A 27,780-nucleotide genomic window follows, 5' to 3' on the forward strand; every position below is an offset into this window, starting at 1 on the left:
CCTCATACACGCACGGCTACGCTCCGTACACACGCGGCTACGCTCCGTACACACGCGGCTCCGCTCCGTACACCTCGTACACGCGCGGCTCCGCTCCGTACACCTCGTACACGCGCGGCTCCGCTCCGTACACCTCGTACACGCGTGGCTCCGCTCCGTACACCTCGTACACGCACGGCTCCGCTCCGTACACCTCGTACACGCGTGGCTCCGCTCCGTACACCTCGTACACGCGTGGCTCCGCTCCGTACACCTCGTACACGCGCGGCTCCGCCCCGTACACCTCGTACACGCGCGGCTCCGCTCTGTACACCTCGTACACGCGCGGCTCCGCTCCGTACACCTCGTACACATGCGGCTCAGCTCCGTAAACCTCGTACACACGCGGCTCCGCTCCGTACACCTCGTACACACGCGGCTCCGCTCCGTACACCTTGTACACGTGCGGCTCCGCTCCGTACACCTCGTACACATGCGGCTCCGCTCCATACACCTCGTACACACGCGGCTCTGCTCCGTACACCTCGTACACGCGCGGCTCCGCTCCGTACACCTCGTACACGCGCGGCTCTGCTCCGTACACCTCGTACACACGCGGCTCCGCTGCGTACACCTCGTACACACACGGTTCCGCTCCGTACACCTCGTACACACGCGGCTCCGCTCCGTACACCTCGTACACACACGGCTCCGCTCCGTACACCTCGTACACACGCGGCTCCGCTCCGTACACCTCGTACACACGCGGCTCTGCTCCGTACGCCTCGTACACACGCGGCTCTGCTCCGTACGCCTCGTACACACGCGGCTCTGCTCCGTACACCTCGTACACACGCGGCTCTGCTACATCCACACTGTAAACCCCTCCTGACCCCACACATAAACTTCAGCTCATCCAGCACCATGACAACCAGCACAGCAGAGTCCTGCATCCACTGAGGCCCCTGATCATGTGACCCCTGACTCCTCCCCTCCTGTGACCTCATCACAGCTCCTGTGCGCACAGAGCAGCCATATATGTGGTGGCGGCTCTGCAGGTGGAGGTATGTGGAGACCCCATTACTGGGCTCAGGGGGCATTAACCCCTTCAGCACGGAGACTCTTTTGGGGTCTTGTGTTGCCCCTTTATAAGAATCATAAGGTTTTTGTTCTGTTTCTTGTAATAGATACATACGACCCAACTATGGAGACAGGAAGGGAGGAAACGTATTGTTCTCATAGTACAGGACCCCTTTACTGCCCCACAGTGTAATGCCCCCATTATGCCCCTTATGCAGTATGTATGATGCCCCCACACAGTGTAATGCCCCCATTATGCCCCTTATGCAGGATGTATGATGCCCCCACACAGTGTAATGCCCCCATTATGCGCCTTTTGCAGGATGTATGATGCCCCCACACAGTGAAATGCCCCCATTATGCCCCTTATGCAGTATGTATGATGCCCCCACACAGTTTAATGCCCCCATTATGCGCCTTTTGCAGGATGTATGATGCCCCCACACAGTGGAATGCCCCCATTATGCCCCTTATGCAGTATGTATGATGCCCCCACACAGTGTAATGCCCCCATTATGCCCCTTATGCAGGATGTATGATGCCCCACACAGTGTAATGCCCCTTATGCAGTATGTATGATGCCCCACACAGTGTAATGCCCCTTATGCAGTATGTATGATGCCCCACACAGTGTAATGCCCCCATTATGCCCCTTATGTAGTATGTATGATGCCCCACACAGTGTAATGCCCCATTATGCCCCTTATGCAGTATGTATGATGCCCCACACAGTGTAATGCCCCCATTATGCCCCTTATGTAGTATGTATGATGCCCTCCACACAGTATAATGTTCCCACAGTACCATCATCCCACTACACACAGTATAATGTTCCCACAGTACCATCATCCCACCACACACAGTATAATGTTCCCACCATACTGCCATCCCCCCACACTCAGTTTAATGTTCCCACATTATCGCCATCCCCCCACACTCAGCATAATGTTCCCACAGTACTGCTTGAGGTCTTGTAGTTGCAATAAGTCCTGAGGTTTTATAATTGGAATTATCCCTCTGGAAAATGGTTTTCCCTTTGCCTGCTCCCCTACATGTATACCCTCGAGCATGTATACATGCATGTAGGGGTGCAGGCCTTACTAGATATCGAGGCTTTGTACAGTAATATACTGCATGAGGATGGTATCAGAGGAGTAAGACATTTCTTGAAATCGAGATCAGTAGAGTGTAGCAGACATAATGACTTCACGGAGGATCTTCTAACATTCACTCTTACTCATAACTTCTTTCTTTTTGACAGGGAGTACTTCCCCGAGCTCAGGGGTTACTGCGATGGGGAGCCCCTGTGCCTCCTCATATGCTAACCTATTCCTGGGCTGGTGGGAGGAAACCACAATATTCAGGGATAATCATAACTGGTGGCATCCATATACTGGGGCATAGTATAGATATATTGACGACATTCTTATCATCTGCACAGGGACGAGTGAAAAGTTTCTTGAATTTGTCAGGGAACTCAACATCAATAGAGTGGGCCTTAGATTTATATCAGAGTTTAATTATTACCAGTTGCCTTTCCTGGATGTACTAATCAAGAAAGAGCGGGATGGGACCCTAGGGACACTCATCTACAAAAAACCTACAAGCACTAATAAACTATTGAAGTGGGATAGCCACCACCCCATCCCCCTAAAAAAAAAAAAAAAAAAGCAATATCCACGGGCCAGTTTTTAAGGTTAAGAAGACATGAACACCAGATTCAGGGAAAAAGGGTACAAATACTCCTTCATACCTAACCAAGAGACCAAGAAAAAGATGGGATAAAACGAGTAATAGAAACTTGCGACAATCAGAGTCACCGTATCTTTAATATCCTCAGAAAACAATAGGGTGTACTTGTGGTCAACCTGGACCTGAGGGTGCTGTGTGATCTGCTCCCACAATAACTTTCAGAAAGGGTCGGTCAATTAGGGACCTTTTAGTGCATAGTTTCTATAAAAACCTGCACCCAAGGGGACTTGGCTTTATAGAAGAATCTGAGGTTTCTTTAGATGTGGAGAATGTTGTACATGTAATTGGATGAGACCTTGTAAATCTTTCTCGAGTTCCTCTACAGGTAAAACCTTTTTTCAGAGCCAGAGGGATTATTTCAACTGTAAAACTTCAGGACTTGTATATGTGGCCACATGCACCCTAGATTATGTATGCAAGACCAATAGGCAGTCTAGGAGGAGAGTGGGGAGCATTTGGGCGATATACACCATGGTCGAGACACCCCAGTTAGTGAGACACATGAACAGTGTACATTGAGGTGAAACCGGAGACATCTCCTTTTGTATCATTGAGGAGTTTAAACTCAATGTGAGAGGAGGTGATCACTATAGATGTATCCTCTAAAAAGGAAGTGAGTGGATTTCCAGACTTGATTCACGAACCCCTAAGGGACTCAATGAGCAAATCTCCTATTTATGTCTGTTTTGTGTGAATACAGTCCCATTCTGGATTACATTTTTGGATTTTATACTCTACCCATTGCTACTCAGTTCCCTGTGAATGGGGTTCACATATTGTTGTACTTCATTGAGATATCTGAGCTCCTATATCAGAATTATTTCTTATCAGTTATATCCCACTTATACTATTTAGTAACTAACACGTGTGGTGTTCCTTGTGTATTTCTAATTATGCAATAGTCGTCAAATTTGACCATTTAGGAATATACTGTGGGCCACCATCCCATATTTTATGTAGTGATAAAGTAGATCTACATGCCTATTACATGATGGGAGGATGTGCAATACTTGTTTTTAGTCTCCCATGACGCTGATCTCAGAGAGAGGAGTATTCTGTTGATGGAACACAATCCAATACCATATGCGCTCCGTTGTGGAATGCAGACATCTGGGCATGTGACAATGATCCTAGATGCTTTCCGTTGTAGAACACATAACTATGGGAATGCGCAGTCACGGGTACCAGTGGGGCGATGGCAATCAGTTTATCTGGCGTTTCAGTGTAAAGCGTGTCACTTCCGGACATGCACACTAGGGGGTGGACATTATCAAACCTCTAGCACATGAGAAGTTGTGCAGGCGCAGTACAATATTGTAGACAGACTTAATTCTATATATCCTATGACAATTTATCTCTAGGAATGGGAATGGGTCTCCTAGTCTGGGGAGGGGTTTTGGATGAAGTGGGATATTTAAACATGGACACCTGGCTACTAGGCACACTATGCAAAACATTATCATCCCTGTATCAAGCCTCCTGATGAAGCTGTTGGGGAAACACGTTGAGGCGGATTATTGAAACATTCTCTGAGTACCATACCCTTTCCTTTAAATATACCTTGATACATATCTGGTTCTATTTAATGTATCAGTGTATTATATACTGTTGAAACCAGAAGTTTACATACACTATATAAAAAGACACATATGCATGTTTTTCACAATATCTGACATGAAATCAGAATAAACCCTTCCCATTTTAGGTCAGTTAGGATTATCATAATTTTTAATATTTGCCAAATGCCAGAATAACGAGCGAGAGGCATTTTTATTACTGCAAAGTCAAAAGCTTACATACATTTCATTAGTATTTGGTACCATTGCCCTTAAACTGAATGATTTAGGTCAAGCATTTAGGACATCCTTCCAAAAGCTTCTCACAATAGTTGGTCGGAATTTGGGCCCATTCCTGACAAAACTGATTTAACTGATCCAGTTTTGTTGCTCGCACCTGTCTTTTCAGCTTTGCCCACAAATTTTCAATAGGATTGAGATCAGGGCTTTGTGATGACCACTCCAAAACATTGACTTTGTTATCCTTAAGCCACTTTGTTACCATTTTAGCAGTATTCTTCGGGTCATTGTTCATTTGGAAGACCCATTTCCGCCCAAGCTTTAACTTCCTGGCTGATGTCTTGAGATGTTGCTTCAGTATTGCCACATAATCTTCTTTTCTCATGATGCCATCTATTTTGTAAATTTCACCAGTTTCTCCTGCAGCAAAACAACCCCACAACATGATGCTGCCACCCCTGTGTTTCACAGTTGGGATGGTGTTCTTAGACTTCGAAGCTTCTCCCTTTTTCCTCCAAACGTAACAATGGTCATTGTGAGGAGCTTCCCACTTACTAAAGACTGGAATACTTTTCCAGCACTAAGCACCTATTTTCATTGATCTTAATTTTGTGTTTTCTTAGAAATTAATTTGCTGTGTTGTGTTAGTGATTTGTTTGCTCATCAGTTCAACCTCAGCTATCAATTCCATTCAGTGACCTTATATCAGGGGCCTTGGGTCATTGTTCTCTCAGCCAACGGACCCCTTGTGTAGATGGAAAGAGTAGACGAAGAGGAACCGTCACCACAGGGAGTCTCACAAGCAAAGCCAGGTGATGGCTTCGATCTGAGAAAATACCTCCACTAAGGCACAATTAGCTGTGAGAGGGAGGGGTGAGCTCTTCTGCCCATTCAGGGGGCTGATACCTGTGCAGGAGAAAGAGAAGACACATTTTCTAGTCAGGGAGAGTTGGTGGAAGGATGCCAAAGGAAGAGGATGGAGACTGAGGACTTGGAAGGATGGATGGATAAGCATGTTATAGTTATGGGATCTGTCATTTGGATGTAAACTTTCTTAAAGAATTGTTGCTACTGGATACCTGTGTTTCCATCGTTTTATCTGTCGTCTGGTGGATTGTGGGCTGTGGCTACAGACTATACTGGCTGGGGATACGAAATCTGTGGGCCAACCAAAAGTTGGGATACAGTGAGTATGGCCAGATACAAAGCCAGTGGAACTACTGATCCCATGTTGGGAACTTAAGGACTGAGAGAACTGTAGTTTGGCTATTTACCTAGAATTGCTGTATTACTACACATGTGATTAATAAAATATTGTTGCATCGTTAACCTGCCTAGGTGATTACTTACAACCCACAGCCTCAGATCTTCACAGTCATTATGCCTAAAAAGTTAAATTTTAGTTTCATCAGACCAGAGGACATGTCTCCAAAATTTAAGGTATTTGTTCCTTTGTGCATTTGTCAACATTAATCTGACTTTATGTTTATTTTGGAGTAATAGCTTCTTCCTGGCAGAGTAGCCTTTCAGCCCATGTTGATACAGCACTCGTTTCACAGTGGATATTGACACAGTCTTACCAGCTTTCGCCATCATCTTCACAAGATCTCTTGCTTTTGTCCTTGGGTTGATATGCACCTGTCAGACCAAAGCACGTTCATCTCTGGGACACAGAACCCACCTACTTCCTGAGCGGTATGGTGGTTCTACATTCCCATCTTGTTTGTACTTGCGTATAATTGTTTGTACAGATGAACGAGGCACCTTCAGGTATCTTGAAATTGTACCCAAGGATGAGCCAGACTGTGCAAGTCCACAATTCTCATCCTGATATCTTGGCTGATTTCTTTAGACTTTCCCATGATGCTACACAAAGAAGCAGTGTGTTTCAGGTGTGCATTAAAATACATCCACAGGTGTGTTTCTAAATAACTCAGATGTTGCCAAAATATCGGAAGTTTCCAAACACATGACATCATCATATGGGCAGTCCAAAATTGTTTAAAGGCATAGTAATCTTAGTGTATGTAAACTTTTGACTTTGCAGCGAGTAATAAATATGCCTTAAAACATTCTCTCTCTCTCTCTCTAACGTGATAGAAGATTACAGTCCGGGGAAGACGGGAAACATTCATATAGACGGCCGGTGGTGATGTAGTCAGTGATGGACTCTGGCCAGATATGTTTCCAAGCCGTAGTAGAAGATGAAGATGTCGTCCTCATTGTGAAGTAGTTATTCCTCATGTCACGTGTAATGAATATCTCCTGCAGTATTGATAATGCTGATTCCAGTGTCTGTAAATGAGACGAGAATTAGCTTTATGGAAGATGAGTCTATGAGAAATGTATTCAGCTGCAGACACCAAGGAAGAAACTGCTTGTTGTCTGTGGCCTAAAATATATAGGTTTTATTACTAGATGTATAGAAGAAAACTAAATACTGTAAAATAATATATCTCCTCATATGTTTCTGTGACATCCCGGTATCCGTTCTGCTGCTGCTAAATGAGACAGTTGTAGTGTGATAGTAGACTTGTTCCAGTGTGGGCACTGTGAGTCAGGAGCTATAATACATTGCATTGTAAACTGGACTTTTCCCCTTCTCCCATGACAGCACCACCTGAGAGAGGGTATCCGCCCACCAAGGACAGGAACCTACTGAATAAAAAGGCGGTACCTCTCCTCCGCATCAGTTTTGGTTCCTGTCCCTGATGGGAGCCTCACCAGGTGGTACCTCACGTACCTGGATTATGGACGGTGCGGCCTGGAGGCCGTGGAAGCAGCAGATGGTCCCTGTTCCCAGCCCGTCTGGCTGCTGCCCGGGTCTGCGTGTGGGGAGGAGGTGCTGTTTCTGGATTCCTCCCCGCGTGCGCCGGGGCCTGCGCCTCGCAAAGATGAACTGAGCGCGCCGGCCGGCAGGTCTTCCGGGCTGCGCACGTGGGGGTCGCGTCGCACCCTGTGGCGGAGCGCGCCGGAAGTCCGGGCTGCGCACGCGCGGGGTGCTGACGCGCCCTATCACGGAGTGCGCCGGAAACCGGGTCTGCGCATGCGCGGGTGGGAAGCTGTCATCCCGCTGCAAGCGCGCCGGGTGCCGCTGGGCTGCGCACGCGCAGAGGCAGGTGGATCTGCGGGTAGCGCGCCAGCTGGCTAAAATTAAAAAAAAAAAAAAAAAGAGAGATGAGCACACTGCCGGAAAGGGAGGAGCCTAAAGGAGGTGGAGCCCTACTGCTTTTAAGGATGGGGAGCAATCAGGATGGCGGTGTCTGCATCCCCGCCATGATGGATGAGGAACCGCAGTCACCTGGGCAGCAGCTGTCACCGCCACAGGAAGTACAGCAGCAGCCACAGCCATCAAAGCAGCGCAAGCAGCTCAAACAAATGGAACGGGAATCTTCCCATCGACAAAGTCACAGCAGTGTGGGGCGTACGAGTTCCGACAAGACTGGTCAGAAAAGACTTCGTCAGTCCACCTCCGCCAGATGGGAGCCCTCATGTGAACGGCAACCACCGCCTCCGGTACCCTAGTCTGAACGGCAGTGTGGTGAGTGATCTTCGTGAAAGTCTCACCTTGAATAATGTGCTCTTCTCTCTCTCTCTTTTCCTCCTTCTTCTCCTTTTATTTCTTGGGGCAGGAGGCGAAGAAGTGTAGTGCTAAAAGTAAAAACAGGGAGTGTGCTTTATGCAAAATCGGTCTTCCCACCTCCTATGCCAAAAACCTATGCTCGGACTGTATTCAGAAAACCATTGCAGAGGAGTCCCCCAGGTTTTCTTTAGAATTAAAGGATCTAATCCAGACAGAGGTCAGAGAGTCCTTAAGAGGCTTAACCTCACTCAAAAAGAAGAAGCGAAAACTAGTTTCTTCAGAATCAGAGGAATCAGTGGAGTCCCGTTTTACGAGAGAACTGCCTTCCTCCTCTAATCACTCCTCATCGTCATCGGAGTCTTCGGATGATGATGGGGGGGGCAGACCTTGTTTTTCGGTTGAGAATACTGAGAGACTAGTTAAAGCCGTCAGAGGGACTATGGGTATTACCGATACCAAAGTGCCCAGAACAGTCCAGGATGTTATGTTCAGGGGCTTAGACCAAAGGAGGAGACGCTCATTCCCGGTCAATGACAGGATTAAATCTCTGATAGAAAGGGAATGGAAGAAACCGGAGAGGAAGGGTCAGCTGCCGTCATCCTCCAAGCGGAGGTACCCCTTTGAGGATGAGGATGCGGCTAAATGGGACAAAACCCCTAAGATTGACGTGGCCATTTCAAAATCTTCAAAAAAAAAAAAAAAAAAAAATCCACTCTGCCCTTTGAGGATTTAGGAGCCTTAAAAGACCCGCTGGATAAAAAAGCGGAGTCCTTCCTTAAGCAAACCTGGGAGTCGTCAGCAGGGGCCCTTAAACCGGCAGTAGCAGCGACCTGCACTGCTAGATCTATGATGATCTGGCTTCAACAATTGGAAGACCAGATCAGGGGGAATGTGTCCAGGGAGAAAATTCTATCAGACCTTCCTCTTGTGCAGGGAGCGGCTGCATTCCTGGCAGATGCATCGGCAGATTCAGTTAGGCTGGCTGCCCGGTCTGCAAACCTCTCTAATGCAGCCCGTAGGGCGCTATGGCTCAAGAGCTGGCCAGAAGATGTGCAGTCAAAGTCTAAACTGTGCTCAATCCCTTGTGAGGGGGACTTCTTGTTCGGCAAAGGTCTAGATGACATCCTAGATAAAGCCGCAGGCAAAAAACATGGATTTCCCACGGTGTCTGGTTCCCGATTTAACAGTTTCTTTCGGAAGAGAAAATACAGCCGCAGTAAAGCTCCCAGAGACCAAGGTACCTGGAAAGACCGAAAGCCGTATAGCAGAGGCTTCATGTTTGGGGGTCCCTCCTCCGAGAATAAGAAAGCCCCTAAGTGACAGTTCCCCCCGGGTGGGAGGAAGATTGTCCCACTTCCTGCCTGCCTGGAAGGAAATTTCATCCAATTCTTGGATCTTAGGGATAATCAGGAGGGGGCTCACATTAGAGTTCAAAAGCAGGCCCAAGAACACTGTCAAAATATCAGCCCCAGAGGTTTAGCGGAACAGATAGCCTTACAGCAGGAAGTTCTCTCTCTGCTCATGAAAGGAGTTCTGGTGGAAACACCTGCACCCGAGCAAGGAAGAGGATTCTATTCGACTCTCTTCCTAATAAAGAAGCCGGACGGCTCCTTCAGGACCATTGCGAACTTAAAGAGACTGAACGACCATTTAATCTACAGGCCTTTCAAGATGGAAACAATAAAATCAGCCATAAAGATGTTATTTCCGGACTGTTTTATGTGCGTCCTCGATCTGAAGGACGCCTACTACCACGTCCCGATTTTGCCAGATCATCAACAGTTTCTAAGAGTAGCTGTACAATTCGGCAGGCACGTAAGGCATTTTCAGTTCGCAGCTCTTCCCTTTGGCATTTCCATGGCGCCGAGAGTCTTCACAAAAATCATTCTGGAGGTCACAGCGCACTTGAGGGAAAGAGACATTTTGGTCATCCCTTATCTGGACGACTTCTTAGTAGTGGGCAGATCAAGTCAACTCTGTGCTCTAGCCCTGGCGGACGTCATGGCCAGTCTAAGACGCCTAGGTTGGCTGTTAAATCTGGAGAAGTCAAGGCTGGAACCAAAGAGGGTTCAGTCTTTCCTGGGTCTCATTCTGGACTCAGAAAACCAAACCTGTCTTCTGCCAGAGGAAAAGAAACTGAAGATCAGATCCCTAACATCTCAGGTTGTCAGCAATCCGACCATGACCCTGAGGAGTGCAATGTCTCTGTTGGGTACAATGACGTCTTGCATCCCGGCGGTTCAGTGGGCCCAGCACCATTCCAGATGTCTTCAACAGGAGATTCTGGCAGCGGACAGGCGGCTCAAAGGTCGCCTGAATGGGAAAATATCTCTTCCAGATGTTGTGATCAACTCCCTGGACTGGTGGACATCTCCGGTCAACCTATCTTTGGGGGTTCCTTGGACCTTCCAGGTGTCGGATACAATTACAACAGACGCAAGTGCGGAAGGTTGGGGAGCTCACCTAAGGGATCGTTCTGTACAAGGCCTCTGGTCGGACAGCGAGACAAGTCTCTCTTCCAACATGAAAGAGCTGTTGGCAGCCAGAAACGCGCTAAAAGAATTCAGTTCTGTTCTTCAGGGTCCTCACGTCAGGATAATGTCAGACAACAGATCAACAGTCGCCTACATCAATCATCAGGGGGGTACCAGATCTCTCCCTCTGATGTTAATAGCGGATCAGATCTTCAGGTTTGCCGAGAGTCGGCTGGTTACGCTCTCGGCACTGCATATAAAAGGGGAAGAGAACATAAAGGCCGATTTCTTGAGTCGTCACATCTTGAAACAAGGAGAGTGGGAGTTGAATCCAGCCGTTTTTCAGCAGATTGTGGATCGGTGGGGACAGCCCCAGATAGATCTGTTTGCAAACAGACACAATCGGAAGACCGAAACCTTTTTGCTCCCTGAATCCAAAAGAGGGGGCGTTTGCGGTGGACGCGCTGCAGATTCAGTGGGATTTCACTCTAGCTTATGCCTTTCCCCCTTTAGTACTGATCCCTACTATCCTGAGGAAGATCCGAGAGGAACGGGCGAGGGTTATATTGATCGCCCCGTTCTGGCCCAAGAGACCATGGTTCACTTGGATGAAGAGAATGTCCCAAGCAGATCCATGGGTTCTTCCGGACATCCCGGATCTCCTCAGGCAGGGCCCAGTCTGTCATCCCCAAAGAGCGGGCCTGCATTTGACGGCTTGGATTTTGAGAGGTCGCTATTGACGCAAAGGGGGGCACTGTATAATTATGACTTGGCAGCAAATAGATGGATCATTAGATTTATTAAAGCCTGTCATAGATCCAGACCTATTCCTGTTCCAAGAATGCCTCCTTGGGACCTTAATTTAGTTCTGGAAGCATTAACCAAACCTCCCTTCGAGCCCTTAGAGAAGGTTTCAGAAAAAATCTTAACTTTAAAGACTGCGCTATTGGTGGTCCTGACATCAGCTCGTAGAGTCAGTGACTTACACGCACTATCCGTTAACCATCCATTCACTCAAGTATGTATGGATAGAGTAATCTTAAGACCAGACCTGGCCTATCTTCCAAAGGTAGCCTCCAAGTTCCATAGGACGCAAGTAATCACTCTCCCTTCCTTCTATCCTAATCCTAGGGATTCTGAGGAACATAAGCTTCACACCTTAGATGTTAAGAGGGTGTTAGTCCAGTATTTGGAAGTGACAAAAGCCTGGAGAAAGAGTGACGCTTTATTTATATCCTTTCAGGGGGCTAGGAAAGGACTTAAGGTTACAAGGGGGACCATAGCTAGATGGGTCAGGGATACTATTACCTTAGCCTACTCTTCTAAGCAATCTGCCGGTTCCTGAGAACCTGAAGGCCCATTCCACCAGAGCGGTAGCTGCTTCCTGGGCTGAGAAGGCGGATGTGCCCATCGACATTATATGTAAGGCGGCAACTTGGTCATCCCCTGCTACATTTTACAAACATTACCGTCTTGACCTTTCCTCTTCTACTGATCTGTCCTTTGGTAGAAGGGTGTTGCAAGCGGTGATCCCTCCCTCTGGTATTTGATCTCTATAAATCTCTCAGGTGGTGCTGTCATGGGAGAAGGGGAAAAGATCCTAGTTACTTACCGGTAACGGGATTTTACAGAGCCCATGACAGGACCCTATTAATTCCCTCCCCTTTATCACTGTGGTGTGCACTTTTTTTAAGGTGTTTAGTACATATGTTGAGGTGGTGGTTATGTATTAACCTGTCTTCGGAGGCCCTCTCATGCTCTGAAACAAAACTGATGCGGAGGAGAGGTACCGCCTTTTTATTCAGTAGGTTCCTGTCCTTGGTGGGCGGATACCCTCTCTCAGGTGGTGCTGTCATGGGCTCTGTAAAATCCCGTTACCGGTAAGTAACTAGGATCTTTCCTGCCATCTACTGGCCAATGTGTGTATATGAAAGTTAAGTGATTATTCTCCTCACAATAAGCTGCCATAGAAACGGCGGGGAGGAGTCTCCCAGCTCAGGGCTCGCACACTGACTGAGCACTGGTACAAATCAGTAGTGGGCGGTTCAAGCTGCCTAATGAAGATATAGGAGACAGACACTATTTCTCACAGAAGAGTTTCCATGCCAGTCCACGCTGGGGGGACATTTTTCTCCACATAATCTCCTTCACAAAATGAGTGAAGCCTCTTCCAGTCAGGAGGGATAATGCTGTTCGTTTGCTCTCCTGCAAGCTGTTTATCCTGTTTGCTTCTAGCCGGGACCAGATCCATGTGGCTGCCACGCCACCGACTTTGTTTAAACCTACCCCCTGCGAAAGGGAACGGTGGGCTAAAAACTGTGAGCACACCCACACTTTAGTGTGTTTCTACAGAGAGCCAATCTGTGAAGGTCCTTCCATCAGTGTAATATTTCTTAGACTGCGCATAGCATTTCCTCTACTAGCAAGTGAACAGAACTCTGCTCCAGCCGCCCTGTACAGTGTCCATTTTAGGACATGATCAGATATCAAAATCAAACATCAGAATGATGTCAGTTTGAGGCTAAATACCCTGTCTGACAAGTGATCCTGATAAGTGACTTTTACAAATGTAATAATAATTAAAAAAAAGTCACTGTTCGCTGATGGGACTTGAGCCCAAAATTCTGTTTTCAGAAGCCAGTGCACTAACCACTGTGCTTTAAACTCAGTTGATGAAACCTATGAGTTCTATTTGGTTATATGATTTTCAGTGCAAACCTGTCTGAAACTGATTGGGACTTTCAGAAATACTTCCTCCATGTCAAATTCAAATGATGTTTGATTTTGATGTATGAGTCTGATATGTGACTTTCTTCAAACATCAGAATCACAATGACTTTTAGTCACCTGGGGTATTTTCATGGTTGATCTCATAAGACAAAAAAGCTTCTAGTTACTATCACTTGACTGGATAGCTCAATGGTAAGGCATCAGCCTCTGAAGCTACAGTGTCACAGTTCAAATCCCAATAGAAATATTATTATTATTTTTTGTTTAAATTATGCCTGTTTAGCACACAAACTACAGGGGTGTTTTACTTTTAATATCTGACATTTTGATTGTCATCCTGACGTGTTAAGAGTAGAGATGAGCGGTGTTCGACTAGAACTGTTCGCCAATCTCAAATTCGAGCTGTTTTGGGCGGTGTTCGAGTTGTTCGACGAACCCGAACGATTTGCAAAAAATTCGGCTGTTCGAGGTTATGTTCGATAACTGTTCGTGCACCAAAAGCGTGTCCTGCATGTCTGGCGCTATTTAGAGCACCAATCATGCAGGGATTGTCTGCCACTCACTGTAATGCCACAGCCATGGTGGTTGTGGCATTACAGTGATTGCCCAAATCGATGGGAACAGTGCCAACAGTGAAACATGAAAAGCCGGCAATTCAGCAGTGGCATACACCTGTACCCGACAATTTAGAACCGAAAGAATAGAGCTTCACACATAGATTAGATAGATATAAACATGTCAGTCACATATATAAGAAGCACAGTGACAGTGTTGCTTACTGTACTTGTCATTTAGCGTAAAGGATTTATCAAAAAAAATAATAGTGTTTTCATGCACCGTCTCTTTAAAAAAGCCGGCCGGCAATTCAGCAGCGGTACCCGACAATTTATAACAGACAGAATAGAGCTTCACACATAGATTAGATAGAAACATGTCAGCCACATATATACGAAGTACAGTGACAGTGTTGCTTACTGTACTTGTCATTTAGCGTAAAGGATTTATCAAAAAAAATAATAGTGTTTTCATGCACCGTCTCTTTAAAAAAGCCGGCCGGCAATTCAGCAGCGGTACCCGACAATTTATAACAGACAGAATAGAGCTTCACACATAGATTAGATAGATAGAAACATGTCAGTCACATATATATGAAGTACAGTGATAGTGTTGGTTACTGTACTTGTCATTTAGTATTAAAATAAAGGATTTATTATTAAAAAAATTGGCGTGGGGTTCCCCTTAATTTTAGGCTCTAGCGGAGGTTAAGCAGACGGCTGGGGCAGATGTTTGAAGCCTGGGAAGGGGGTAATACCCACGGAGCTTCCCAGGCTACTAATATCAGCCCCCAGCTGAATACATAGCCTTTACTAGCTATTAAAATGGGGGACCCCCCCAAAAAAATGACGTGGGGTCCCCCCTAATTTAATAGCTAGCAAAGGCTAGGCAGACAGCTGGGGGCTGATATTAATAGCCCAGGAAGGGAGCCATGAATATTGGCCCCCTCCCAGGCTAGAAACACCAGCCGTCAGCCGCCCCAGAAATGGCGCATTCATAGGATGCGCCAATTCTGGCACTTAGCCTCGCTCTTCCACGCTGCCCTGGTGCGGTGGCAGGGGGTAATAGGGTTGGGGTTGATGTCAGCTTATAATGCCAGCTGACATCAAGCCCAGGTTAGTAATGGAGAGGCGTCTATAAGACACCCCCATTACTAACCCCATAGTCAAAGTTAAAAAAAACACAAACACCCAGAATAAAGTCCTTTAATTGAAATAAAGAAACAATCCTTTATTGTTCTAAATTAAACCATACTTACCGTCACGCCCATTCCAGCTGAAGCCAACGATCTCCTGCAATAAAAGAAAAATAATAAAGCAACCTCATCCTTACCTTTCCATGGTTCCCACGACAGCTTCTGCTCTGCTACATCGAGATGACAGGCTGGACCGCAGCAGAACGCTGCCATCCAGCCTCTCATCCCGCAGACACTGAGAAGCGCAGGCTTGCTTGCGCTGCTCAGCGTCTCTCTGTGACGACATCCAGATGAGCCGAGTTCATGTCCAATGAACTCGGCTCACCTCATGCACGTCACTGACAGCGTGGGAAAATTCTCACGCTGAAGCGGTGAGTGCAGGAGAATTCTCCCACGCTGTCAGTGACGTGCATAAGGTGAGCTCATGTCCAATGAACTCAGCTCACCTCCTGCACGTCACTGACAGCGTGGGAGAATTCTCCTGCACTCAGCGCTTCAGCGTGAGAATTCTCCCACGCTGAAGCGCTGAGTGCAGGAGAATTTTCCCACGCTGTCAGTGACGTGCATGAGGTGAGCCGAGTTCATTGGACATTAACTCGGCTCATCTGGATGCCCTCACAGAGAGACACTGTGGAGCGCAAGCAAGCCTGCGCTTCTCAGTGTCTGCGGGATGACAGGCTGGATGGCAGCGTTCTGCTGCGGTCCAGCCTGTCATCTCGATGTAGCAGAGCTGAAGCTGTCATGGGAACCATGGAAAGGTAAGGATGATGTTGCTTTATTATTTTTCTTTTATTTCAGGAGATCGTTGGCTTCAGCTGGAATGGGCGTGATGGTAAGTATGGTTTAATTTAGAACAATAAAGAATTGTGTGTTTATTTCAATTAAAGGACTTTTTTCTGGGTGTTGTGTTTTTTTTAAATACTTTACTAGAAATTCATGGTGGTCATGTCTAATATTGGCGTGACCCCATGAATTTCGGGCTTAGGGCCAGCTGATAATGCCAAGCTGGCCCTAACCCCTTTATTACCCAGTGAGCCACCGCATCAGGGCCCTGGATGAGTTGGGTACAGCGCCAGAAGATGGCGCTTCTATGAACGCGCCATTTTCCGGGGTGGCTGCGGACTGCAATTTGCAGCGGGGGTGGCCCAGAAAGCTTGGGCCTCCCTGCGCTGCGGATTCCAGCCCCCAGCTGCCTAGTTGTACCTGGCTGGACACAAAAACAGGGCGAAGCCCCACGTCAATTTTCTTTAAATTATTTCATGAAATAATTAAGAAAAAAAGGGCTTCCCTATATTGTTGTGTCCGGCCAGGTACAAATAGGCAGCTGGTGGTTGGGGGCAGCCCGTTCCTGCCTGCTGTACCTGGCTGGACACAAATATAGTGCGAAGCCCCACGTCAATTTTTTTTAAATTATTTCATGAATTTCCTGAAATAATTTAAAAAAATTGACGTGGGGCTTCGCACTATATTTGTGTCCAGCCAGGTACAGCAGGCAGGAACGGGCTGCCCCCAACCACCAGCTAACTATTTGTACCTGGCCGGACACAACAATATAGGGAAGGCCTTTTTTTCTTAATTATTTCATGAATTTCATGAAATGATTTAAAAAAAAGTACGTGGGGCTTCGCCCTATTTTTGTGTCCAGCCAGGTACAACTAGGCAGCTGGGGGCTGGAATCTGCAGCGCAGGGAGGCCCAAGCTTTCTGGGCCCCCCCCCCGCTACAAATTGCAGTCCGCAGCCACCCCGGAAAATGGCGCGTTCATAGAAGCGCCATCTTCTGGCGCTGTACCCAACTCATCCAGGGCCCTGGTGCGGTGGCTCACTGGGTAATAAAGGGGTTAGGGCCAGCTTGGTATTATAAGCTGGCCCCAAGCCCAAAATTCATGGGGTCACGCCAGTATTAGACATGACCGCCATGAATTTCTAGTAAAGTATTTAAAAAAAACACAACACCCAGAATAAAGTCCTTTAATTGAAATAAAGACACAATTCTTTATTGTTCTAAATTAAACCATACTTACCATCACACCCATTCCAGCTGAAGCCAACGATCTCCTGCAATAAAAGAAAAATAATAAACCAACCTCATCCTTACCTTTCCATGGTTCCCACGACAGCTTCAGCTCTGCTACATCGAGATGACTGGCTGGACCGCAGCAGAACGCTGCCATCCAGTCTGTCATCCCGCAGACACTGAGAAGCGCAGGCATGCTTGCGCTCCTCACTGTCTCGCTGTGACGGCATCCAGATGAGCCGAGGTCATGTCCAATGAACTCGGCTCACCTCATGCACGTCACTGACAGCGTGGGAAAATTCTCACGCTGAAGTGCTGAGTGCAGGAGAATTCTCCCACGCTGTCAGTGATGTGCATGAGGTGAGCTCATGTCCAATGAACTCAGCTCACCTCCTGCACGTCACTGACAGCGTGGGAAAATTCTCCTGCAATCAGCGCTTCAGCGTGAGAATTTTCCCACGCTGTCAGTGACGTGCATGAGGTGAGCCGAGTTCATTGGACATGAACTCGGCTCATCTGGATGTCGTCACAGAGAGACGCTGAGCAGCGCAAGCAAGCCTGCGCTTCTCAGTGTCTGCGGGATGACAGGCTGGATGGCAGCGTTCTGCTGCGGTCCAGCCTGTCATCTCGATGTAGCAGAGCTGAAGCTGTCGTGGGAACCATGGAAAGGTAAGGATGAGGTTGCTTTATTATTTTTCTTTTATTGCAGGAGATCGTTGGCTTCAGCTGGAATGGGCGTGATGGTAAGTATGGTTTAATTTAGAACAATAAAGGATTGTGTCTTTATTTCAATTAAAGGACTTTATTCTGGGTGTTTGTGTTTTTTTTAACTTTGACTATGGGGTTAGTAATGGGGGTGTCTTATAGACGCCTCTCCATTACTAACCTGGGCTTGATGTCAGCTGGCATTATAAGCTGACATCAACCCCAACCCTATTACCCCCTGCCACCGCACCAGGGCAGCGTGGAAGAGCGAGGCTAAGTGCCAGAATTGGCGCATCCTATGAATGCACCATTTCTGGGGCGGCTGACGGCTGGTGTTTCTAGCCTGGGAGGGGGCCAATATTCATGGCTCCCTTCCTGGGCTATTAATATCAGCCCCCAGCTGTCTGCCTAGCCCTTGCTAGCTATTAAATTAGGGGGGACCCCATGTCATTTTTTTGGGGGGGGTCCCCCATTTTAATAGCTAGTAAAGGCTATGTATTCAGCTGGGGGCTGATATTAGTAGCCTGGGAAGCTCCGTGGGTATTACCCCCTTCCCAGGCTTCAAACATCTGCCCCAGCCGTCTGCTTAACCTCCGCTAGAGCCTAAAATTAAGGGGATCCCTACGCCAATTTTTTTAATAATAAATCCTTTATTTTAATACTAAATGACAAGTACAGTAACCAACACTATCACTGTACTTCATATATATGTGACTGACATGTTTCTATCTATCTAATCTATGTGTGATGCTCTATCTTTCTGTTCTAAATTGTCGGGTACAGATGCTGAATTGCCGGCCGGCTTTTTTAAAGAGACGGTGCATGAAAACACTAATATTTTTTTTAATAAATCCTTTACACTAAATGACAAGTGCAGTAACCAACACTGTCACTGTGCTTCTTATATGTGTGACTGACATGTTTCTATCTATCTAATCTATGTGTGATGCTCTATTCCTTCTTGTCTAAATTGTCGGGTACCGGTGTATGCCGCTGCTGAATTTGCCGGCCGGCTTTTTTAAAGAGAGTGTCTTCTGAGCAGTTTGTCAGCTTTTGGACACCTTTGCAGGTGTTTTCTATGTGTTTCTATGTGTTTTTGTTTGCCTGCCATTGGTTTTAACGGTGTTCGACGGTGTTCTAAGGTGTTCGACGAACAGTTCGACGAACAGTTCCTCGAACATCCCGGTGTTCGACGAACCGAACCGAACCCGAACACTACGGGGGTGGCTCAACACTAGTTAAGAGTTTCAGACATGCTGTCTATTTGCATGGTAAATTACATAGCCATAGTAAATTGGGAGGCACTAATTTACTACATATCTATTTCCAAGTGACTGTACATTTGCATAATTTCTTAAAGGGGTCTAAAGATAACATTTCTTTATTGTAATTTTTTCCTTTCCATCCACCCAAGAACTGACTGCAAACTCCCAATTTACTTTTGCTATGTAATTATTATAATTATATATCACTACCTAAATAATCAAATAATGAAGCTACAGTTTAATGGTAAGGCTTCTGTGTAACACATAGTTTTGGTTTGAAAGGATAATAATAATAATAGTAATAATAATTAATAATAAAAAGTTCAGTGTCCCTACTGGTTTTTCTTGGCTTATTAGATTAACCATGATAATACTCAGGGGGTCTAAAAGTAATTGTGATTCTTATTCTGATATGTGAGAAAAATCCGATATCAAAGCCAAGCATCAGTGAAGTTTTTGTTCTACCAGCACCATTTAAAAAGCAATAGTTTATTTTTTCTGCACCAGGAATTTGAACTCACAATGTCCACTTTGTGAGGCAAGAGAGTTACCATTCTGCCATAAGCTCAAATGATGCTGCCAGATGTTTTTTCTTGGTTTATGAGATTTACTATGCAAATCCTCATGGTGTCTGGAAGTCCTTCTGATTTTGATTCTGATGTGTGAAGAAACTCATTCATCAAACTCATACATCATTTTAATTTGGTTTGGACAATGTCTGTGTCTAAGTCCTGATTGCACTGGAAATAACATAACCAAGTAGAATGCCTACTTAAATGAGTGTATAGCTCTATGGTAAATGTGCTGACTGTGAAACATATGCTTTTGGGTTCAAGTCCCAGTAGGGACACTCAAGTTTTTATTATTACTAATAATGTATTATTATTACTATTATTATTATCATTTCAAACCAAAACTATGTGACACAGAAGCCTTACCATTAAACTGTAGGTTCAATATTTGATTATTTAGGTAGTGATATATAATAATAATTACATAGCAAAAGTAAATTGGGAGTTTGCAGCCAGTTCTTGGGTGGATGGAAAGAAAAATGTAAAATAAATAAATGTTATCATTAGACCCATTTAAATAATTATTCAAATGTACAGTTACTTGGAAATAGATATGTAGTAAATTAGTGCCTCCAAATTTACTTTGGCTATGTAATTTACCATGCAAATAGACAGTGTGTCTGAAACTCTTAAAACGTCAGAATGACAATCAGAACGTCAGATATTAAAAGTAAAACACCCCTGTAGTTTTGGTGCTAAATAGGCGTAATTAAAAAAAAAAAAAGACCCCATTACCTCCTTTAGTAAAGTTGTTATATTTACTAGTTCACCTGCATGTCTGGCTGCTTGTGATTGCACAAACATCATGGAGACTCCAAACTTGCACCCACAAGTGCCACCTCTCGTTTTTGACAATTGTTGTGGACACGAGGGAAGTGTTGAGGGGTCCAGTGACCCACTTCAGCTACTGTGACATCATTATCTGTTGCCAGTGAGACTATATACCCCAGCTGGCCCTTCTGCAACATCTGGCGCCTCTCCAGTGGCCCACCACATTTCCCCTTATCATCTCCAGTAATTGTGTTATTACACAAGATATTTATGGTGTTACATCGGCTCATCATCTTCTCATTCAGGTCCCTACAATATCGGATCCTCTCAGTGAAGATCTTCTATATAAGAGAATTTTCCTTATTGACCCATTAAAGATGGATATGGACAGAGACAAGATGGTGGAGAGGATATTACACTTCACCCTAGAGATCCTCTTTCAGCTTACTGGAGAGGTGAGAGATTCTGATGACGTCACATTACATCATTCTCATCTATGGGAATAACAGATGGACAGAACTGGAGAGGTGAGGACTCTGGAAATATCTGTAGTGATATTTATTAATGTATCTCTCCATAACCAGGATTATACAGTAGTGAAGAAGACCTCTAGTGAGCGCTGTCAGGACCCTGTGTCTGAGGGATGGGAAAGACTCCTGAGCCCAATCACGGGGCCTCCACCTCACCCCCTGATACATGAGGACATCAATAACCAGAAGATCCTGAAACTCACCTACAAGATGATTGAGCTGCTGACTGGAGAGGTGACACAGTTGGGAATGCTGGGACATTATACAGTAACGTTATGAAAGGATCGGGGGAATGACAGTGTTTTATGTGTAAGGTTCCTATAAGATGTGAGGATGTCGCTGTCTATTTCTCCATGGAGGAGTGGGAGTATTTAGAAGGACACACAGATCTGTACAGGGACGTCATGATGGAGGTTCCCCAGCCCCTCACATCACCAGGTAATAGACAGGACTAAATACACACGGCCTATAAATATCTGTATGTAAAGAATGAATTCAGTCCCTGTATGTGTTTCCTCCAGATCTATCCAATAAGAGAACAACACCAGAGAGATGTCCCCGTCCTCTTCTTTCACAGGACTATAAACAAGAAGACCCCAATGTTCCTCAGGATCATCAGGTAGATGGAGAGAAGGTGTCATGAGATCTCCCCTATGATGTGTAGACGGCTGTGAAGGTCTTGTGTTCTGTCTTGTTTTATCCACCAGTATTATATGTTTTATACTTGTGTACTGAGGACGGTGGAGATGACAGGATTAGAGCTGATCATAGATGTGACTTTTCCATCTGTCTATGACTTTTACAGTATTTGTTTCAGGGTGAAGATGTGACCCATATTAATGCTACAGAGACATATGTGAGGTGTGATGACCGATGTAAAGAGGAGATTCCTACAGATAACCGCCTAGGTGAGTAGTGACCACTAAATGCACAGTAGTCACATATTCTCCTCTGTCACTGGCTGTGGCTAGTTTATCGCTGGTGTAGTCCGGCCATATCACAATCGTGTGATCACCATTTTGCCTCTAGACCACAACACTCACCTCCACCCAAAACTGTTCAAATGATTTTGGGCATTGAAAACCCTTTTCTATAGAACTTACAACCTGGAGGATCCACCTACCCCCTGGGATTAGGAGACACTGACCATTTCCTGCCCAGATCTGTAAACTACAAAGCCTAATGACAGTGTACGTAGAATGTGCTGGCAAGTTAGAAAATCACTTGAAGAAAAATATTATGATGGGCCTGTAAGAGAAAGCGGAGGGTAATGATGCTGTTGGCTTCCTAGAACCCTGATATCTTATTGGATGAATCTACCTTCTCTCCTCTCTATGCTGCTGAATGTGCTCATATGGTCCCTACAAGACCAGGTCCAGTCTTTCTGGCCAAACTTCACACTTATGATCTACAACATTAAATGTGCAGTGAGGGCCGAGAGTGAATTTCTGTACAATAACAACAGTTTCCCTTTATCCTGACTTTTCATTTTCTTTTAAAACCAACTAACTTCAAACAGGATTGTGATAAACTACATAAAAAACATTACACCTGTGCCATGATATATCTCTAAGCTAAATTTAAGACACCTCATCTCTGCACTATTATAAAAAGTTCTCTTTTAAATGTCTAATATTTCTTCTTGAAACTCATCTGATAGAAAATATTGTCCCTTATGATAGTTTAGATTGCCAAGAGCCACCGAGCCCCATACTCTAATTACCACAGAGAGGTTTCACCACTAGTTACTCATTTTTTAGTGATGAAGACTGTTGAGTTTGATCATTTCAGTAGATGTGTTATTTTCTATACAGTTTTTGACTACAGTAGTTAGTGCCCAAAATACTGATTTAACCCCTTCCCGCAGCCAGTTTTGTGTTCCAGGCCCCATTTTTCAAATCTGACGTGTGTCACTTTATATGGTGATAACTTTGGAATTCTTCACAAAGGATAATAGGAAACAAATGGACCTTCCAAATTATTTTCCAACTTCTCTTGAATCCGACAATACCCTATATACGGTTGTACACTACTGTCTGGGTACATGGCAGGTTAAGAAGGGAAGGAGCGACATTTAGCTATTTGAATGCAGATCTTGCTGGAATAGTTTACAGACACAATATATTGGGGGCACTGTTCATGACCATCACAAACAGGCATGGCGCTATCTACTCCATTTTCCAGATCCCAGGATGGATTGCCTTGCTCATCATCGTTTAACCCCTCTACATGGATCTGGACTTACACAGAGACCCCTAAGCTTGGGCCATGGTATTACCTGCTGTTCTGTGGACTGAGATGGCAAGAAGAATAGTCAGATAGCCGGGCCAGAAGGGCAGAGTTAATACAAAATCAGAAGACACAAGAGTAGCCAGTAAACGGGTTGGGGCACAACAGGAAAGAAATAGCTGGGAGCTGAGCGCAGAGGACTGAACCAGAGAAGAACAAGGCTGTATCTGGCAGCTTCCGGCAATATGCTTCCAGCTTTAGTATGGTATGGTGCTTCCAATTGGCTGAAGTAGGGAGCAGATAACTTCAACTGGACACACACCCATATTGCTAGACTGAATGGTACTACTGGTCCCAGGCACCCTAATCGTAGTGGCTGAACAGAGAATGTGCCACCCTTAGCTTCTGGTTCCGACGTCTCCTCCATCACCAGCGCCGCCTGCAGGACGAATAAGGCGGCTCCTGGTGACAGAAGCAGACGTCGCAGGAGCAGGTCCCTCCCAGAGCAGATGGGACACACCATTTGAAGAAGCCCTAGTAAAACAAAAAAGCAGAAATCCAGAGCAGTAGAAATCCCCATAAAGTGACTCCATTTTGGAAATTATAACCCTCAGTGAATTAATCTATAGGAGTAGTGACTATTTTGACTCCACAGGCACTTTCTGTAAATTAGCACGCAGTGGATGTTGGAGAGTAGAAATTGCACATTTGCCATTTTATTACCCAACACATAGTGTCCAGATTGTGCTCCAGGAGACACACACCGTAAATTAAGTGGGTTCTTCTCACTATAGTAATGCCAAATACATAGATGCTAAATGTGGTTTGGACGCACTGCAAGGCTCAGAAGCGAGGGGAGATTTGACTTTGGGAGAGTGGATATTGCTGGATTGGTTTATGGAAGCCATGTTGTTTTTCAAGAGCCTTTGAGCCACTAATAATGTGGAAACCTTTGTTTTTACATTGACAGATGATGGAATTCAGTGTAGACTTGTTTTTTGTGAGATGAGTAGAAGTTTTTATTGGTATTATTTTCACCTACATAACATTGTTTGATGGCTTTTAAGGGTATGTGCCGACGATGCAGATCTGAAGCAGAAATTTCTTGAGCGTTTTTTACTCTCCCTGGCAGAAAAAACGCATGCGGACTTTACATGCATTTCGAAGTGTTTTTACACGCGTTTTTGCATGTGTTTTTTTCAAGCGGTTTTCCAAGCGATTTTGAGCATCACAATGCTTTTTGAAAACGGCTTGACAATATAAGTTGGTCACACAATATAAATCCATGCGACTGGCATGGATTTATATTGTGTGACCAACTTATGAGGAGTAGGTAAAAGAAAGTTCTGCTTTCAAATGTTGCATCTACCAATGTCCATAGATTCCCATGCTGTCTATAGTAAAAAAATAATAATTTAAAAGGGAACCAAAACCTGATACTCACCTCTCCGGCGGCCCACGTTGTCCTCCCGGCGGCAATCCTCTCTCCTCGGCGGCCCGCGGTGTACTGCCAGGACCTGCGGTGACATCATTTATCAGCTGATGGTCACACGACCATCAGGTGACCGCTGACATCACCGAGGAGAGAGGATCGCCGCCGGGAGGACACTGGGGGCCGCCTGTGAGGTGAGTATGAAGGTATTTTTTTTATTTTTTACTTTTTAATTATTTTTTTACTTGCGGTTACGCGGGCTGGGAGAAGCAGGCTGCTGCTTCTACCATCCACTCTGCTCATGCTGTTATCAGCCAGATTAGCAATTGGATGAGAGGAGTAGCAGTCTTCTCTCCCAGGCCCGGGTACCATGCGCACATTGAACCGCTGCAAATCCGCATGTATAGATGTTATACATGCGGGTTTTCTGCGGTTCAATGCAAGTCAGCGGGCGCGATTTTGGTGCGAAATCGCGCCTAAATTGGCTGTGTTGCGGATGTTTCGGCAATGATAATCTGAAGCGGAAATCTTCACAGCATGTGCACAGCACATGCGGGTTATCATTGGGAAACATGTCAGACCTCTTGACAAGCGATTTTAATGCGTTTCAGCGGCGGAATAGCAGCCGCGGAAAAGCATTAGCACGGCATCGTGGGCACAAAGCCTAATTCCATACTTGAGTGGCAGAATGAATAAACAGTTGTACACCACACTCTACTGGTTCATGCTATAAGGTTTTCTATAACACTGTGAGCTATCATTGTTCTGGTGAATAATTCAATATTTTACATAACTTGCCAATTTTAATGAAAGTTTAAGTAGAAATGTTCAAAAATATAAAATTCAAGGATATTTTATTCATAAATAATAATTGTTTTTATTCTTGGTAGATGACTGTACCAGGATATCAGAGGGACAGCTGACATCTTCAATTTTTAAATCAGTTGATCTTGAGATCCCTCAGGATACAATTGAAGTGAATGCCATTACTCCAGATATACCATCATCCCTTCACAGCAAAGATCTGTTATCTGATTCTATGAAACAGGTCCTGTCTTCTGATTCATTACCGACTACTAAGGAAAGTCAAAGTCTCGAAATAAGCATTAAAAAACGAATTGCTCCTAAAGCAAAGAAGCCACTTTCACGTTCAGAATATAGAAACAGTTTTCCGCTCAAAAAGTCTTTTCTTAAACATCGAAAGATACACACAGCCGAGAATAGATTTTCATGTTCCAATTGTGAGAGATGTTTTGACTGGAAATCACATCTTCTTAGACACCAGAAGACCCACACAGGGGAGAAGCCTTTTTCCTGTTCAGAATGTGGGAAATGTTTTACAGAGAAATCAATTCTTATCAAACATCAGAGAACTCACACAGGGTAGAAGCCTTTTTCCTGTTCAGAATGTGGGAAATGTTTTAACCAGAGATCTGATGTTGTTATACATCAGAGAACTCACACAGGGGAGAAGCCTTTTGCCTGTTCAGAATGTGGAAAATGTTTTACAGAGAAATCAAGTCTTATCAAACATCTGAGAACTCACTCAGTGAAGAAGCCTTTTTCTTGTTCAGAATGTGGAAGATGTTTTACAAAGATATCAAGTTTTATCAGACATCAGAGAACTCACACAGGGGAGAAGCCATTTTCATGTTCAGAATGTGGAAAATGTTTTAACCGTCAAGCAAATCTCGATAGACATCAGAGAACTCAAACAGGGGAGAAGCCTTTTTCATGCTCGGAATGTGGGAAATGTTTTATGCGGAAATCAAATCTTATCACACATCAGAAAACTCACACGAAGGAGAAACTTGTTTAGGATGTGGGATATTTTTTAAGTATAAAATCGCATCTTGTTACACACCAGAGGAGTCACACAAAGAAGCCTTTTTCATGTTCAGAATGTGGGAAATGTTTTAACCAGATTGTGAGCCCTCGCAGGCAGGGTCCTCTCTCCTCCTGTACCAGTTGCTGACTCGTTTTGTTCAAGATTATTGTAAGTGTATTTGACCTGGAATCAGCAGGTACAATTGTGTCAAAGAAAACTGTAAATAATGGACTCAACCTCCATAGCCTGCACGCACACTCACCACACAAGACTCCATTACTGAACAAAAAGCATGTTCAAGCGCGTTTAAAGTTTACTCCACAACATTTAGAAAAAAATGTGAAATACTAGGAAAATATAGTCTAGTAAGATGAGACCAAAATTTAACTCTTTGGATGCCATAATACATGCCATGTTTGGAAGCCAAAGGCACTGTATATACACCCCAAAACACCATACCAACAATTCAAAATTTGAAAAGTGTTTGTATGGGAGAATGGGCCAAAATCACATCTGAGCAATGCATGCGACTGGTTTCCCCATACAGGAGGCGTCATGAAGCGGTCATCGCCAACAAAGGCTTTTGTACGAAGTATTAAATACATTTCAATAAGCGAGTTCAATACTTTTTCCCTGTGTCATTTCTCATTATTACACATAATTTATGGCCATCTATGATTTGACTTCTTTGCTTGTGTGGATTGGATGGGTTGTAACTGACATCTGGTGAGAATTTTATGTCAGTAGCACGTTTAGATAGGTCCAAAAAATATTTGGACAGTGACACAAGTTTTGCCATTTTAGCTGTTTACCAAAACATATTCAAGATACAATCAATCTGGTCATCAATCTGGTCTTAAAGTTCCGACTCTCAGCTTTACTTTGAGGGTATTCACATCCTAATCGGAGTAAGGGTTTAGCAATTACAGCTCTTTAATATGGAGCTGCCTCATTTTATAGGGACCAAAAGTAATTGGACAATTGTCTGAAATGCTCTTTCATTGGCTGGGTTTTTCCCTCGTTAATCCATCATCACTTAAGCAAATAAAAGGTGTGTAGCTGATTTCATGTGTGCATTTGTATTTGGAAGCTGTTGCTGTGAACCCCTAACACGGAAAGGAGCTCTTAATGGAAGTGAAACAGACCTAGTATTGACTGAAAAAAATAATAAATCCATCAAATAGATAGCAGAAATGTTAGGCATCCCCAAATCAACAGTTTGGTACATTCTGCAATAAAAGAAAGAAAAGAGCACTGGTGAGCTTGGGAACTCAAAAAGGCGTCGAGGT

General features: G+C 44.9%; 1 protein-coding gene across 1 annotated transcript; it reads left to right on the top strand.

Annotated features, from left to right (window-relative positions):
• The first annotated feature begins 982 nt into the window (after nt 1-982).
• Nucleotides 983-26,821, top strand: LOC141182641 (uncharacterized). Its single transcript, XM_073660804.1, has 7 exons — nt 983-1,043; nt 20,778-20,927; nt 21,057-21,236; nt 21,317-21,440; nt 21,524-21,621; nt 21,820-21,910; nt 25,554-26,821. Exons 2-7 carry the CDS (start codon nt 20,850-20,852, stop codon nt 26,048-26,050), a joined length of 1,068 nt encoding a protein of 355 aa, XP_073516905.1. The 5' UTR covers nt 983-1,043; nt 20,778-20,849; the 3' UTR covers nt 26,051-26,821.
• Nucleotides 26,822-27,780: the final 959 nt, after the last annotated feature.

Source organism: Phyllobates terribilis, unplaced genomic scaffold (genome assembly GCF_046119375.1).
Source record: "Phyllobates terribilis strain yellow unplaced genomic scaffold, ASM4611937v1 Scaffold_35__1_contigs__length_13245226, whole genome shotgun sequence".
Lineage (NCBI taxonomy): Eukaryota > Metazoa > Chordata > Amphibia > Anura > Dendrobatidae > Phyllobates > Phyllobates terribilis.

Excerpts from the sequence above, each read along its gene's own strand:
- LOC141182641 (XM_073660804.1), top strand. The coding sequence starts at position 20,850 with ATGGATATGGACAGAGACAAGATGGTGGAGAGGATATTACACTTCACC. Across the intron at positions 20,928-21,056 it reads TCTTTCAGCTTACTGGAGAG|GATTATACAGTAGTGAAGAA; the intron begins GTGAGAGATTCT and ends CTCCATAACCAG. Across the intron at positions 21,441-21,523 it reads CCAGCCCCTCACATCACCAG|ATCTATCCAATAAGAGAACA; the intron begins GTAATAGACAGG and ends TGTTTCCTCCAG.